At 43.8% G+C, this 17,009-nt stretch overlaps 1 protein-coding gene across 4 annotated transcripts in view; it reads right to left on the reverse strand.

Annotated features, from left to right (window-relative positions):
- TMTC4 (transmembrane and tetratricopeptide repeat containing 4) overlaps positions 1–16,775 on the reverse strand; it is a 114,111-nt gene extending 97,336 nt beyond the window's left edge. Inside the window, exons 1-3 of one of the 4 annotated variants that reach the window (XM_006879386.1) lie at positions 16,731–16,775; positions 11,000–11,215; positions 707–822 (exon numbers count right to left, since the gene is read on the reverse strand). In XM_006879386.1, the coding sequence (XP_006879448.1) occupies positions 707–822; positions 11,000–11,161 (278 nt within the window). In that variant the 5' untranslated portion in view covers positions 11,162–11,215; positions 16,731–16,775. Of the gene's footprint in view, positions 1–706; positions 823–10,999; positions 11,216–16,730 lie in introns of those variants that run through there. The other 3 variants (XM_006879387.1, XM_006879389.1, XM_006879388.1) reach the window with 3 other exon arrangements.
- Between the last annotated feature and the right edge of the window lie 234 nt (positions 16,776–17,009).

Consider the following 17,009-nt stretch of genomic DNA (forward strand, 5'->3'; position numbering starts at 1 on the left):
ATGAGGTGGATTGATTCAGTGACTGGGGTAATCGGGATGGGTGTGTCAGAGGCAATGAGATTGGTACGGGATAGAGCACGGTTTAGGGCTGTTGTACATAGGGTCGCTATGGGTCGCAAATGACTCGACAGCACATAACAACAACAACAACAACAACATGATCTAATTGCTAATAGTTGGAGTAAGATATGCTTCTAAAGAGCTATGTGTGGGTAGGTTGTCATTTCACAGTTGTTGTGCACAGTTGTCAAATTGGAACCAACCCACTGCTAACTCTGAGCAGGTTTTTAGAGGCACTAAATCGCATGGGAGTTGACTATCCATCTTTCTCCTATGGAACAACTGGTAGATTTGAACTGCATACCTTCATATTCACAGCACAATTCCTTACCACTAAGCCACCAGAGCTTTCAGTTCCATAGTAGAGACCTGTTAATGTTCAGGTATCCTTGGGGTAAAGTTCTTGGGTGTATAAGTGGCTAAGATGCTGAGCTGTTGACTGAAAGGAGAGAAGTTCAAATCCACTCACAATCATCTGAGAAGGCAAGCCTGGCCATCTCCTGGTGAAAAAGCAGTCACTGAAAAGCCTCTGGGGCACAGTTCTGCTTGGACACACATGGGTCATGTGCGTAGCAAATTACCCAATGGCAGCTTTGTGGTTTCAGTCTTAGACAACCCTCCCATTCAGTTCACACTCACACCTCACCTGAAAGTCAACACGGTGAGAGGTCGGTAGGACTTGTGGCTGGTGTTGCTGCTCAGTTTACTGCCCCAAAAGTCATGATGCCACAGGTCACCAAGGGGCGTTTCTGCTTGGAGATCCTGTAGGAATACAACACAAGACATTCTGGACAAAGGAACATGAGGGAGAGAGAGCCAAACCAGTCTGTGTTGCTGTTGTCAGTATGTACTATCGAGTCAAAACCAACTCACATTTGACGTCCCAGTGGGTTTTCAGAGGCTGTAAATCACATGGGAAGAGACAGCCCATCTTTCTCCTGAGGAGCAGCTGATGATGGATCCAACTGTGCACCTTTGGATTGGGAGCACAACCCCTTACCACTAAGCCACCAGAGCTCCTTTGCTCAATCCTTAGGAACACTATCTAGTCATTGTTGTGTTGTTGTCATGTACCACCAAGTCGGAACCAACTCACAACTGATCCTCCAGTGGGTTTTCAGAGGCAGTAATTGCCTATCCTTCTCCAGTGGAGCAGCTGATGAAAAGCTCGCCTTTGGAATTGCAGTGCAGCTTCGTACCACTGTTGTTATTGTTGCTGTTGTTATATGCCGCCGAGTCACTTGCGACTCACAGTGACCCTATGTACAACAGCCCTAAATCCTGCTCTATCCTGTGCCAATTGCACTGCCTCTGACACACCCATCCCGATTACCCCAGTCACTGAATCAATCCATCTCATAGAGGGTCTTCCCCTCTTGCGCTGTCCCTCCACCCTCCCAAGCATGATGTACCTCTCCAAGGACCTGTCCCATCTTACAAAATGTCCAAAATATGTCAGACGAAACCCCAGAATCCTCGCCTCCAAGGAGCAGCCTGATTTAACCCTCTCCAGGGTGAATCTGTTTGTTTTCTTGGCAGTTCAGGGTACATTCAATACTCTTCTCCAGCTCAAAGGCATCAATTCTCCTTCTATCCTCCTTGGTCATTGTCCAACTCTCTGATGCATAACAAGTGATTGCAAAGACCATAGCCTGTATCAGACACACCTTAGTCTCCAGAGTGACACCATTGCTCTTCAGTACCCTGGAGAGGTCCCTAACAGCAGACTTTCCCATCTTACCACTAGGCCAAGCCCTAACCCTCACCTCACATACTTGGGCATGTGTTAGGAGGGGCTGTTTCTTGGGCAGGACATCATGCTTAGAAGGTGGAAGGTGAGCAAAAGAGAAAAAGACCTTCAACAAAATGGACTGACAGAGTGACTATAACCATGGGCTCCAAGATGTCAGAGATGATGAGAAAGATTAATTCTTCATAGGGTCACTATGAGTTATAGCCAACTTGATGGCACTTCACAACAATGTCCTTTCAAAGAACTGTGCTGACACAAAGGCTCAACACATCACTATTAACTGAAAAGTCAGCATTTGCACCCACCAGAAGTTACATGGGAAGCTAGACCTGGTGATCTGTTCTCATAAATATAATCTACTGGTGGCCTACTGTCATGGAGCTGCACTGCAATCCCGAAGGCCACCAGCTGCTCTGCAGGAGAAGGATGGGCAATCTCCTCGTGTGCAATTAACTGCTTCAGAAAACTCACTGGAGGGTCAGCTATGGGTCAGTTCTGACTTGATGATACACAACAACAACAACAACAACTACCAGTGCTAAAAAGTCAATTCTCAACTGTTGTTGGTTTTCGAGGCTGTAAATCTTTACAGGATTGCTCATTTTATTCTGCTGAGCAGCTGCTGGATTCAAACTGCTAACCTTTCAGTTAGTAGCAAAATACCATGTGCTAGTCTACAAGCCTCTGGAAACGCTATGAACTGGGAGAAATGATGAAATTTATAGAAAGGCTTCAGGCCTTTTGTTCATAGGGTCACCATGAGTTGATGGTTCAGTCCTGGCCATCCTGGGGCCTTTCTACTCTGTCCTATAGGACTGTTATGAGAATCAGAGTAGACTTGATGGTACACAATGCCCTTTCAGGGACCCAGGGTGGACCCTCCACACTAGGGTTTTCCACTGGTTCTGGTGGGAAAGGGAGAAGGAATCTAAACTGGGCCACCATCCTTCCTGGACCTGTCTTCACAGGCTGTGGCACAAAAGAGGTGTCGTAGAAACATGTACAGACTGAGAGTTTGCAGCGTACAGTCTGTTGCAAGCTGTTCTTTCTCTCACTCCAAACACAGGTCCATCCATGTTTTCTTAAAATGAATTTCTTAAGTTTATGTTCACATTTATGTATTTTGTGTCCTTCTGGCTCAACATTAACACTGTAAATGTTTTTACCCACACAAGTCTCCATGTGATGGGAGAATCAAGAGTACTTCTACAGAAGTAAACATGCAAAAATATATATATATTTTTTTTTAATCTCAGTGGCGGTATTTTTTAACGATCCATAAATATTTCTTGCAATTTGGATTTGAACATTTTTCAGGGAGCGGGGGTGGAGGGAAGGGGAATTTCCATGAATATTCCTTTCCCTTGTATAAAGGGAGAATCAAGACAATAAATTATACTAGGGGAAGCAGAAAATCTTTGCCAGGAGAGTTACTTAACTATAAGTTGCAGACCATAAATCATGAAAAGAAAAATTAATTCAATCTGCAATAATAACAATGAATGCCCATAGTGTGATCTTTGGTAGATGTTGGTGGTTGTCTGAAAATGATTACCAGACCCTCTCCCCAACTTCTGTCTTGCAGAGATCTCTTCTTTCACAACAGATAACAGAAATGATAGTACTTTTTATCAAAGTCTTTTCATCAAAGGAAGCTCTGGTGACAGTATCTGTAAGGAGCTGGGCTGCCAAACCAAAGGCTGCACCTCTCTGGCAGTTCAAATCCCCCACAGACTCGGGGAGTGGGCCGGTAGATGAGTAATATCTTCTCATGTGATTTAAAGCCTCAGAAATACAAGGTCAGCTGAGTCAGCTCCAAATAAACTGCAGTAAGTTGAGTTTTCCCTTCTAATCATATAGGTTGTGATAGCTAAGGTTGTGTGTTAATTTGGCTATCTATGATTATCGGGTTTGACACTTATGATGGAGTCCCTTGAAGAGATCTAATAAAATAATTTCCTCTAAGAGATTTCACATAATGGAATTATCCCATGATCAGATCATCTATGAGCAGCCAATCATGTGCAAGAGACCTTCATCAAGGGTGTGGCCTATATCAAATGAATGTGGACATCTGGCAAAGCTCTCTTGCTTTCTGCTCAGTCTGGATCCTGTCTTTATTTGACATCCATGTTTTTGGACTTGAGTCAGGGACCTGCCCATATTGCCTGCCGATCTTGATCTTGGGCTTATCAGCCTGAGTCAGGAGAAGCCTCTAGTCTGTCATTTGATCTGCAAACTTTGAACTTTTCACAAGTGTGTGAGCCATTTCTTTGAGGTAAATATCTGCCTGTCTAAGCTTGGAAGGTTGTTCTCTTGAGAACCAACCTAAGACACAGATGAACTAATACTGTATATAGGATCTTGAGAGGTCTGCTGAGAAATTCTAGAAAATATTTTCTTCCATAATAGTAAGGGATGCACAAAGCATTTTTTTCCTTTCAATCGAGTACTATCCCTTCTGAGCATGATATCTAGAGCTGAGGCACTCATTCTGGGACTGTTATGTCTAGACCCATCTACTACAGGGGGTATGTCTGAGTGAAAATATGTTGTGTACTTTGATGTACACAACAGCCTCTGCCTTGGATGGCACTGCTGAGCTGAGGATCCAATTCAGGAACATCCTACCTGTGCATTTCCTATACCGTGAAAGAACACATTTCATCAATATTTAAACTATTTTTACTTTGTGATTATGTTCCTTCAAACAGTTAACTGATATATGAGTCAATGGGGTGGGGGGCAATGTATCTTAAGGATGTAAACCCTAGAAGTATAGGGGTCTGTTATAATTTTCATCATTATTTAATTACTGTAATTTTGCTACTCATAACACATATTTTTTAAATTTAATTTTTTTAAAAAATTATCTCCACTCTAGGTATCTCCACTCCATCTTCTTCCATAGCAGACCTGACATTGTGTCTAGCCCATTCTCTTCCCTATCAATCTAGGAGGCTATGGTAAAGCAGAACTTGTGCCTGAAGCATGGATAACCCAATTAGCATACTCTCGATTTTGTGCCATAGTGGCTGGTTCAAGATGGGCATGGAGCAAGTCAGGTCAAGCAGGACCAATGAAGATCAACTTCAGAACACCTGTCTGAACTAAGAAGTGAATAAATGTTTGCTGGTGATGAAGCGAGTGCTGTGAGATATAAGTGTGGATCTTCAGGGTGATCCCCAGAGAACCGAGAAAGAAGCCAACAGAGTGGAAGGCAGAGATAAGGGATCAGGGGCAGGGGGTCCTGACTTTGTCTGAGTCCTGAATCTACACATGTGATGTCAATCAGAATGACTTTCTGCAACCACCCAGAGCCCTTCACATTGCATGCTTTGTTTTCTAAATAGTACAGTACATTTTGTAAAGCTCTTTTCCTTTTGTCTACTGTCCCTTCCCACTAAAATGTAAATTCCCTAAGAGAAAGGTCTTTTGTCCTGTGATAATCACCTAACTGTTGTTTATCAGCCCTGCTAGACTTCATGAGATCTAGATCATTTTGCTTTCTCCCTTCGATAATCAATACATACTGATTAAACCAATGAGCACAAGAAATGCACAGCTAAAGAAGATAACTTGCATATTCTTTTATAACTAATAAGGTACATTTAACAAAAATGTAGTTTAAAATGTAAATTGGATATTTTTAAAGTGTTTTCCATTTTTTTTTAGGACAAATCAGATTACAAAATTAAGGAGAAATAAAAACCCTCTACATAATTTTTAAAGATAAAGTTGCTAACTATTTTTTTTTAAAAAAAGAAACCCAAAACACTGTTTCTCGGACTGAACAGTTAGTAATTTATACTTAAAAATACATCTTTTCATCCCTATGATATGAAAGTAGACTGTTACACTGTGGCTAGCAAGGTACAAAAAAAAAAAGCTAACAAGATATCATGAATCAAGTAACAAAGCTCAATATTAACTTTCTCTTTTAAACACAGTTGAACATGAATATTTTAGGGACTAGAAATTACCATGTGCTAAAGGCACTGCAGTGGCTTCCTTAAGCATGTGAAAATTGGGCAATGATTAACGGAGACAGAAGAATCGATGCCTTCAAGTTGTGGTATTGATGAAGAGTACTGAATATACGAGAGACTGCTAAAAAACTCAAAACAAATGTGACTTGGAGGAAGCGTAACCAGGGAGCTCCCTGGAGGCATCGGCTCTGAACCCCTTCCTATCCTGTGGCATCTTCACACTTCCTGACACACTAGAGCCCTCTGTGACAGTCACTGTGTCAATCCACCTGTTTGAGCAACTTCCTTTCCTTCGCCGACCCTCCTGCTCCTTGGAAAAAGACATTATGCTGAAGAAAGTAGAGGGTCCATGAAAGAGAGAGGATTCTCAAGGAAAAGGACTGATCTATAACAACAACCTGAGCCTGGCAGAGACCATGAGCACCGCACAGGACAGGGCAAGTTTTCACCTGTCATTCATGGGGGGGGGGGGGGATCCATGGGTTAGAGTTGACTTGCTGGCACCTAACAACAACAAAGCATTCGCCAGAATATCAGTCAAAATTCTCCATTCCATTGCAAAACTAAAACTAACTGTGATGGGTTTAAGGAAAACAGGATCATGTTAGAGAACAATAAAGGTCCACAGACAGAACATACTCCTCAGAACAATCACTACTCACAGGAGAGCAAAAGGCAGCATTTCCCCCAAATCTAAAAAGGCAGAAAGGGGAAGGAAAGGACCAATATATTCAGGGAGCCCAGGGAGGGAGTTGGGAGGCTGCAACTAATTTTACAAAACAAAATGTTTATAAATTGTTTCATGAAAAACTAATTTCCTCTGTAAACTTCTACAAACATAATAAATGAAAAGACAGAAAAGAAAGGCTTACAGACTCACTAGAAAGGCGGAGAAAGTAAGTTCAGGGCTAAGCAGTCAGGAACACAAACATGAATCACACCACCAGGTGACTCATACTACCTGACATCTTAAGGGAACTACCCAGCCTCCCTCGTCTGGGGACCTCAGCTCTGTCCATGACCAGCTCCTCATTCCAACAAGGCAGGGGGGTGTGGTGCAGGGCCCGGTGTCTGAGCCTGCAACTTAACCTGTCCAGCTTCTAAGAATCATCAGGAGAGCAATGTCTCAAACAGAAGAACTGTACGTGTGTCAAATGATGGATAACCCAAACAGCAATGAATGCCCACTGCTCACCACACGCAGCAGAGTTTAAAAAGTATTTGCTGCTTACGTGCTGGCCGGGTCAAGGAAGGCCCTAAGAACAGGTGATGCTGCTGGTGGGCTACCTGACCCCAAGCTGCGAGGCCTGATTTCACTTCCATGGAGTGGCTCTTGAGGCTTTGAGTATAACAGACTCCTGAAGATTTAGTTAGGTATTTTGTGGGGGTCATGTCTTAGTTTAACCCAGTTATAAATTGGGAGTTCTTTTGCATCGTCACAAATGTGCCCATCGAGTTGTGAAGGAGTTGGGCACAAGAGCTTTTCCTCTATTAGAACAGAAAATGAACACCAGAGACGTTTTAAATATTTGATTAGGTGTAGCCTACACACAGCAGGGTGTGCTACTTGAAGAAAGGTCAATATTTTTTTCTCTCATAATGATTTATGGAAAAGATGTATGTGCCTGAAATTCCTGCTAACTCAACTGTCTCAAAGAAAACCATCATCTTAGTGAACGAAAAAAGGCAACTCAACACTTCGAGGAAGCATCTGGAAAACAGTCTTTAACACCAATAAAACCCAGTAACAGCCTGTTTCACTTTACAGTGGGCACAGAGCCAATATGTAGAGGCATGCCTCTCATTAAACAGGAAGAAAAAAGGGAGAGTGAGCAAGTTAACAAAAGGGGCACAGTGTGGTGTGCCAGAGAACATGCCAAGACAACACCCAGTGCACCACAAAGTGGCTTCATCTGCTTCAATTCAGAGACGGAATGACACTCATATACAAACGGGTGCCCACATCGAACAATGCTCACATTTATATCCTGCTTTGCTGACTAATGTTTTCGAAACATAAATTCTGAGCTAGAACTTTATACGTCTTCTACTAAGAAATCCTTAGCAACGTGATTAACAGAATTTACACATTTATAATACACACACACACACAAATATTTACAGTAACAGCTTGTTAAAAAAATTCTGTAGATATTAAGCCACCAATCTGATGGAGTTACTTAGAGCGACAAGAAGCTGTATTAGTGCAGTGGTTAAAATGTTTGGCTTCTAATCAAAAAGGTCAGCAGTTTGAACCCACCAGCTGCTGTGCAGGAGAAAGATTCAGCAGTAGGCTTCCATAAAGACTGTGGACTTAGAAATCCTACAGGCCAGTTCTACTCAATCAGACAGGGTCACTGTGAGCTGGAAACAACCTGATGGCAGTTGAGTGTTTTGGTTTTGAGTTTAAAGCTATAAGCGTCTGTCTTGCTTGTGTCCTTGTGTGCCGCTGAGTCAAAACCACGAATAGCTAATCCTTCAGCGGGGGTTTTCAGAGGCAGTAAATCGCATGGGAGGAGGCTGTCCATCCTTTTTCAAGAGAAGCTGGTAGATTCAAAACATGCACCTTTGGAATTGTAGCACAGCTTCTTACCACCAGGCCTTGTTTTCAGGCAAGGTTAAATACAAGTACTGAAATAGAAACACCTATAGTAATTGCTGGATTAATTGAGGAAAATGACAACAAAATAATTTTATTACATCAAACATCAATAATGCTGTATGCAATTTATATCATCACAATGAAGATTAATCTTGATATTGCTATGCATTACATTTCTGCCAAATAGTCATTTTCCCCACAGTATCATACTACTGTCACATAATTCTTTTCAATACATGCAATATAAAAACTATTTGTCCTTATGTTATGAAATCCACAACTTTTTTTTTCCTGAGCAGTCAACAACAATGTTACAAAGAGTTATTACATTTATGTTATGAAATCCACAACTTTTTTTTTCCTGAGCAGTCAACAACAATGTTACAAAGAGTTATTACAATCATATCTACTAGAAATTAGCTCAGCACATACCCCTTACAGTCCTTTCCCTAGGGTTAAGCCCATTACTGTAGAGTTGGTCTCGCCTCTGCTGGATTCAAACTGCCCACCTTTAGGTTAAAAGTCTGATGCGTTATGCACTATGCCACAAAGCACACACATAAAAAAACAGCTGCTAAGTAAGTAGATTAATGGTTCTCAGAAAAGACCCTAAGCAGAGATTCAACCACGTGCTTTGCCCCTGGGCCTTCCCTGCTCTCCATTTGCTCTTTCTGATATTCTTTCAGCTTTTTTATTTTTTTACTTTCCTTCACAGAAGAAACCTATTTCTCCTTTCCTAATTCTCATTAGCAGTGAAGAAAAATATCATTTCTTCTGCCCTGATAGAGCACCCACTGGTAAGCAAAAACAGATTTGGATTTTCACAAATTCAGCAAATTTGAATCTCCAAACATGAAGCGAGCAGAATGGCTGCATGTGTGCGTGGCACACCACTCTTCCCCCGGCAGCTGTCAGCAGCCTGTCCTGATGCTATCGCTGAAGGACAAACAAGCAAGCTCCCTGTCTGCTGCTAAGAATTTACCTTGCTTCAGGGGATCTTGCCCAAGACTAGAGCAAATACATGATTTTTATTTTTTTAAAGCCACTGTTATGACTTGGAGTCCTAGAAAAATTTTCCAAGACCTGAATTATTGAGTCTGCAATGCCATCACCCTTGCCTTGTTGTTTTAGAAGAATGGGTCCTCTGATAAAGTTATGGGCTGGGGCATCCTTTGATGTGCAGAGTGCAATTAAACCTGAGGTTGGGCAAGGATTGAGCATCTTGAAGCTAGCAATAACACGGGCACTAAGTCAAGATGATATCTAAGAGAGATGGGACGTTCAAACTACCACAGGAGTCCAGAAAATGGTTTACTTAAATGGAATAGAGAATATAAACACATTTAAATTACTATTGAGAATTGAGACGCAGGTACTGAGGTGATGAGCACCTGGATGGGGCAAACATTAAGCACTAGGTGAAAAGCTGGCAGTTCAAACTCATTCACAGGCGCCGTGGATGAACTTTTACTTCCAAAAGCTTAGTCTTGGAAACTTTAATAAAAGCTGCCACTGCCACGGTTGTCAGTTTAAAGACTAAGTGATGTCGGTTTAAAGACTAAGGTGCAGCAGATGCAAGCCATGTTCTTTTCAATTATTTCCTATGCAATTGAAAGCTGAACAATGAATAAGGATGCTTTTGAATTTTGGTGATGGAGAGGAATTCTAAATATTCCATGGACTGCTAAAAGAACATGTTAACTCTGTCTTGGAGAAAGTATAACTAGGGTGCTCCTGAGAATCAAAGATAGTGCAAACTTCATCTCACATACTTGCATCATGTTTTCTTTCGGTGGGTCCAGTCCTTAAAAGAGGACATCTTGCTGGAGAGTCAAAGAAAGTAAGGAAGACCTCGACAAGATGGACTGACACAGTCAGTCCAAAGGACTCAAGCGTATCAGAGATGGTGAGGATGGCACAGGATAGGGCAATGTTCTGTTGTTTACAGGGCCGTTGTGAGTTATAACTGACTCGATGACACCTATCAACAACAATAACAACAGTCACTGTCATTAGCTAACTAATAGTTATCCTCCACTGGATTTCTGAGGCTGTATATCCTTATAAGAGGTGTCTGCCCTTCTTTCTTCCGTAGAGTAGCTGGTGGATCTGAACAGGTTAGCAGCACAACACCTAACACACTACATAACCCTATGGGGTAACATGTTGTTGCTATTATTAAGTGCTGTCAAGTCACAGACGACCCACAGTGACTCTGAATAAAAGTCTTGAACACGAAACTTTCATCTTTTCTCCAAGTTGACAAGTTTCCAGAGGCAAGCTTTTCTTTGTAAGTGGATGCCCTGATTCCAAGCCTGTTTTATTAGAGAGATCCACAAAAAGCCTTTCTAAATACAAGGCCAAATCCAATCAGCTCACATCCTAGTGTGAACAAAAGCAACACCCTAGTCTCAACCCTAAATCAGAAAATACACTTTAGCAGAATCCAGCCAGTCAGTTCATCTACCCAGCCTGGAAATAGCCCCAGAGGCAGTTCTATTTACATACACAGGGCTACTATGAGTTGGAATAGACTTGCAGGCAACTAAACACAGGAAAGTGGTTTGCTAAGTTTACCAGAATTAAGACACTGACCTTATTGTTAACAATTGCTTCAGAATCATCAAAGACAAAATCTCCATCATAGCTGTATGCAAAGCACATGAGGGAAACCAGTCCTACTACTAACTTAGGCCAGAAGGCAGGAAGCACAGAAGATGGGATGATATGGTCCAAATCGGTGTCCAACTCTGCCATTTTGAAAACTGCAGGTTGCCCAGCTCTTGCTCCAGCATTATGCTGGCTAGAAATCTGCAAGAAAAACAAAGAACCACCATAACATGACATAAATACTTATCAAAATTGTGTTAGCACTCTGTCTACAGTGAACATATTTACCTTAAGTGCCTAAGAGCTTGGTAGGCATTTATGCTTTTACAGAATACAAATTTAAAAAAAAACACTCTCTTGAACTTTTCAAACGTTTGAGGTCAGGTTCCTTTGTCCGCTGCACAGACCAAATGGATTTCTGATATTGGACTATGCTTGGGAAACACTGATTTAGTGAAGTCTTATGCTTACGATCCCATAAGGCAAGTTCTTTTTGTTGCATTTAAAACAGTTTACAAAATTTTTTAAAAGCCACCATTCCCCCTTCCCCCCCAATCAAGAAGGAAAAAACTCACTTCATCACTGGATCTTAACACAGTGGGTGAAGGGGACATAGAATACATAATCCTCACCATGAAACAGCTTATAACATATTTGTAGAACACAAAGGCATTTATTTGCAAATTAAAAAAAGAAAAAGTGAGAAAGAGGAATACTGTTTAATATAGGTCAGACAAGGCAAGTGATATGTTACCAGGTTAATAGTTTATACCAATGATGGGCAGAGGAAAAAGAACATTGTAGACTGATTGTTCTGAGACAACTTCTTCCTAAAAAACTTTGGCTATATCTTGAAAAGAGATGTGAGAAGTAAGGCTATTCTAAGTGAGGGTGTGATGTCCAATACTGGTGAAAGGGTTGGGTTGAAAACCTACTCAGTCCTCACTTATTAATATGGTTGGGTGTCGAAGACCAAGCTGTTTTGTAAAAATCAGCTGAGCAAAAATGGGGTATGATTACATCATTACATGACTATCAAACCACTGAGAATCAGACAGAGCCCAATGAGGGCAACTTAAAATCTTAACCATCACAAGCCAGTATTATTCTTGCCTTGATTCTCAGAGTTCATTACTGCCAGACATATTTTGTTAATGTACAAAATAGCTGAATGGTAGATTTTTCACTAAGCTCATAAACATGAAATGTTAGGTAACAAAATAGCTAATAACTGAAGAGTGGGTATACATTCATGTCTTTATCTTTTCTTTGAAATGGGGAATGTATTAAAGCTATAACCATTTGTTTCCCAGCTTTGCTATTTGTTAGCGACCTTGGGCATAATGCGAGTCTGCTTCACAATTACCGAAATGTTAAACTACCTACCGCCCCAAACCTTATTTTATCTGTCTCCATTTCTACCAATGATGCTTTTGTATGGATTATATGGGGCAGTCCTATCCTGTGCAACTTGTACCAAGTTCCTCAACCTTTCTGAGTCTGTTTTATCACTTCTAAAGAGAAAATCATGACTGCCTTTCTCATATGGTTCTGAATAGAGTTACATGAGATATCAACCTTAGGACACTGCCTGACAATAATAAACACTCATGGAAAGTTAGCTATTATTACTCATTCTTCCTCAATGAGGTTGAAGGTACAGAGAACTACTTTATTTTGAACATCCCCTTTGGAATTTCATTTGTTAGTACCAAGGAACTTATCTTACCTACTAGGGACCTGCCCTCATTCCCCACACCCCTGCCTTTATTTCATGTTGAGATGAAGAGAATCCCATCCTCCTTGATTAGGAAAACAGTTTAGATGTATTTGTTTTCTGATCTCCAAGCAAATGCTCCAGATTACTGAATCAATTAGAAAGCAGGAAAATAGGCCATCTCAGGTCTCAGGTATCTTTTCTATCAGCTTGTAGCTGCGTGAACTCACAGAGACTGATCAAACAGTCAATAGGACACCATTCTAAGGGAACACTGTCCCTTCCCAGGGGTTGGAAGGACTTTCAGATTTACAATCCAGAGATGAAAGGCTCTGCAACTCTTTCATTGCCAGTCCCTTGAGCCTCTCTGCCTGATGTAACCCATGATCTCAGCAAGGGCTGGGGAATACTCCAGCTACCATCTACTGCCTCCTTTCTTTCCCAGTGAAAGGATAAAACACTGCTCAAAGATACAAATTAGAGCTGCAAACACAATATAGGTCACCACACAGGCGCCAATCATTGTGTTTACATTTCAACTACAGAAATTACTCCTGCTACTTAAAAAAAAAAAAAAGATTGAACAGTAAGGGAGCTACCACTGCCTGAAGGAGTGGGAGATAAATTAGAAAATTAATGTGGAAGAAAAGAAATAACTTTTATCCATTTGGAACTGCACAAGAGCTATCAGCTGTTGAAGAACATACAGCTGGTCTTGCTGTTATCTGCTTTCTCCCTTCCCCAAATATGTAGCTATTATTTTACAAAAGTTCATTGAGGCATCACAGGAGAAATACTAACTCAGGATATAATCTGTGGTATTAAATAGGCTATTTTGCTTTACTTTTCAACTCAGGCTGTTGTGCACAGTGATCATTCTGGAACTCAAGCAACAGCCAAACTATGTGCCAGGCCAACTATGGGTATGGACCTCTGGGGAGCCCTAGTACACCTGGCCTGAACAGGATGGCTCTGTCAATTTCAGAATGATCTCCACCTCCTTTCTCCTGCAGGGGCCTTCAGACAAAAAAAAGCCTGCCTACCATTAATATCTCTCAGTTCTGGCTATCTCTCACTTCCTTACTTTAGTTTGTCTGTTCTTCTATCTCATGGACAACTCCATCCCTAGTTTCCTCCTACATTCCTTGGTGCCCCCGAAGTTTCCACAAGTGGCCATATAATTGAAGGGATTTATTGTTAGTGCGTATGTGGGAGAGTTCAGAAAATGCTTTTGGTGAGCAAATGTGGGTGAAAAGTAATCATTAGAAACCCAAGTAGTGTTCCCAGCATTTAGTTCATTGCTTAGGAACACAAGCTCTGGGGATAGACAGATCTGAATAACCTTAGGCACATGTTCTTCTTATGAGATCAACTGTCTCACCTGTAATTAAGATGCCACAGTTTACTTCAGGATGACCTGGTAAATTTACCAGGTAAAAATTATCAGTTTCCATTATCACTTTATTATTTTGTAGAAGATTAGTTGTTGATTAATCTTTGACTTTCTGTCTCGGGACCCTCATGCTGCTATCATTTATTGCTGCGGGCAGGCCACAACTACTGTCTCAGGTCACCTGGAATAGTTTAGGAAGAGGTACCTTATGTCCTGTGCCTTACATACACTATGCCACCACACATAGTTATGGCTTCCAATACCCGCCGTTGAAAAGGAAATGACCCTTGTCCAGTGAGGTTAGAGTCAGGCCTGGTGCTCAGGTAACAGATGCACTAGGAGGGAGAGGGGGACTGGTCCTTTGCACCGCTGTACTTAGTCCGTGAGGTAGGAAAACACGCTTACTTTCCATTTTTCTCTTTGTGGGCCCTCTGCTGTGGGCCCCTGCCTTGTCTGGGAGCCCCAGTGAGATCTTGGTTAGGTGCTGTTGTGTGCCATCTGAGTCCTCTAGCAATTTTTTCAGAGACTGTAAACAGCATTGAGGAGATTGTCCATTTTTCATCCATACAGTAGCAGGTGGATTCGAACCTCTTGCCTTTGGGTTGGTAGCATAACTCCTTACCTGCTAGACTATCAGAGCTTGCTTTTCAGTTAGTTAGGTAAGCTTAACTTCTGGAGACATAAGAAATCCAGGACAGGCCGGGTCCAAGCAGAGTACACCATCCAGTTTTACCGGTAATAAAGTCAGCACTCTGATCCCTATCTGACATGTATGCCTCTTTTCCAACTTGGTTCAGAAGCAACTAGCCCCAAACAACAGTCTTACTTGGAGCGGTCTCTTACTTTCAGTTTTTCCTAACTTTTAATATCAGGCCTCTCTTTTCAGAAGTTTAAATGAGCTAATAATTTACTAGAAGAAGGACAAAGTCACCCCAAAATAAAGGTGACTAAGTTATAGACTGTGGGGACACACACAGGTGACACATCAGCCTACACTGCAGCAAGCAGGAACAGTGAGATTCATTCTGGAAAAACTGGCAGCAGTCACATACTCAAAAATACTTTTCCACATGCACAGAAGGGCCTGTTAGCCTCTGTCCAACCTTCCGGCCACATTAGTAGCGATTATCCCCACAGCCAGCCGCCTTCTGCCAGCTGAGATGACACAGAGCCTCTGAGTCTCATCAGATGAAAGGGTCTGATCATTTCTGAGCTGGCTTCCAGGAGACCTGGCTGCTGAGAGAATCAGATCTGGCTTCTCATATCCTAGGGAGGAGGCTGGTCGTGTCCACCATCCGTGCCCCTCATCCCCTCACCGCTCCCCCCCTCCCCATCCTGCAGTGCTGAGCAGAATATTATTGATCCTTTTTGTGATTGTCTTCACATTTTAAAATTCAGTAACACACGGAAGCCACTGCCGATGACAAGATTGTCTGTGTGTGGTTCGATATTCACAATTTAACAGCTGCCTGCAATTCAACTGTCCCAAAAGTTTCCAGCTTTCTAGATTATAGCTATTTTCCCATCTAATACTGTGGGCATAATCTTACGCCGATGGAATTGAGGTAGGGGCTGCAGGGAAAGGTGGCAGCGAGGGGATCCATCCAGTTTTTACTATAATTGTGGCTCAAGGAATTCTCCCTGTCCATCTGCTCTTCCGGGGTAAGAGCTAAGTGTGGGATGATTCACTGGCTAGACCGTTCCTCTTAACTCCTCCCTTCTTTTGTGTGTGGTTTAACAAAAAACCCAAACCGAAAACACACCCCACACACACTCTGTAGTCACAACAGCAACAAAACCAGAAGCCCCGCAGAGTTCACAGGAGGTGAGGTGGTAGTTGGGCCACCTGCTCCTTCCCCTCAAACTCTTAAATTCACGCCAGTAACTCTGGGCTCCGGAGCCCTGGGCCGCCCTGGCCGGCTGCACGCCCCTTTCACGCTGCTTCGCACGAGAGCATGAAAGTGGCTGGCACTCGCCGCGCTGCAGGGTGGCAGCCTTTTAACCCAGGGCAGGCGGCCAAACGGCCCGGCTGTGCCCACCAAACGCCTGTGCCGCTGACAGCTGGCGGCCAGGCGCGAGGCGTTTGCTGGGGCAGACGGGGCACCGCGGCCAGGTGGCTGCTCTGGGACGTGGTGCAGCGGCCCAGCGCTCGGGGGCCCGAGGGAGCGCCCGTCCGGCCGGAGCACCAAGGGGCAGAGAGGGGGTGACCACAGCCAGGGGCCGTGGGCTACAGCCCAGGCCCCCGGCGCCAGCAGGCGGGGCGCGCACGCTCCACGCCGCTCCCTTTGTCCCGTGTTCTTCTTACACCAGGGCGCAGGGCGCCCCGGGCCCGCGTCCCACGGTGACCCCTAACCCGGCCGCAGCCCAGAGCGAAGCCCGGGTCCCGGAGTGCGCCCCGCAGCGGGGCAGAAGCCAACTCCTCCAGCAGCGCCACTGCCCGGGTGGGAACCGCCCCCGAGTCCAGACAGCCCCGCAGGGCTCGGGGAACGGCGGCGGCAGGGACCCGGAGCCCGCTCAGCACCCAACTCCGTTCGCCCCTCGGCGCGCTCAGCGGCTCACACCCTGCAGGGGCCGCGGCCGCGGCTCCGGGAGGCCCCGCGCGTTACCTGCAAGGAGCCCGAGCCGCGGCAGCATCTCCCTCCCGGGCGCGGAAACTCCAGCCGCTCTCGGAGCCCGCCCGGAGCAGGGCAGGGGGAGGGGCCGCTATGCAGCGCGCCCGCCGGCTCGCGGCTCCCCACGAGCGCCGCACTCACTCTCTCACACCAATCCCACCTCAGCCCGCCCCCTTCTTCAGGCGATTGCTTGGTAGGCCTGTCACTTTCACCCGAAGGCCTCCTCCCTCTACAGACCATTGGTGGATAAGCCGGTGACGTCAGACCACAGCT

Source organism: Elephantulus edwardii, unplaced genomic scaffold, assembly GCF_000299155.1.
Source record: "Elephantulus edwardii isolate Elephantulus edwardi_28Jun2011 unplaced genomic scaffold, EleEdw1.0 scaffold00003, whole genome shotgun sequence".
Classification (NCBI taxonomy): Eukaryota; Metazoa; Chordata; class Mammalia; order Macroscelidea; family Macroscelididae; genus Elephantulus; species Elephantulus edwardii.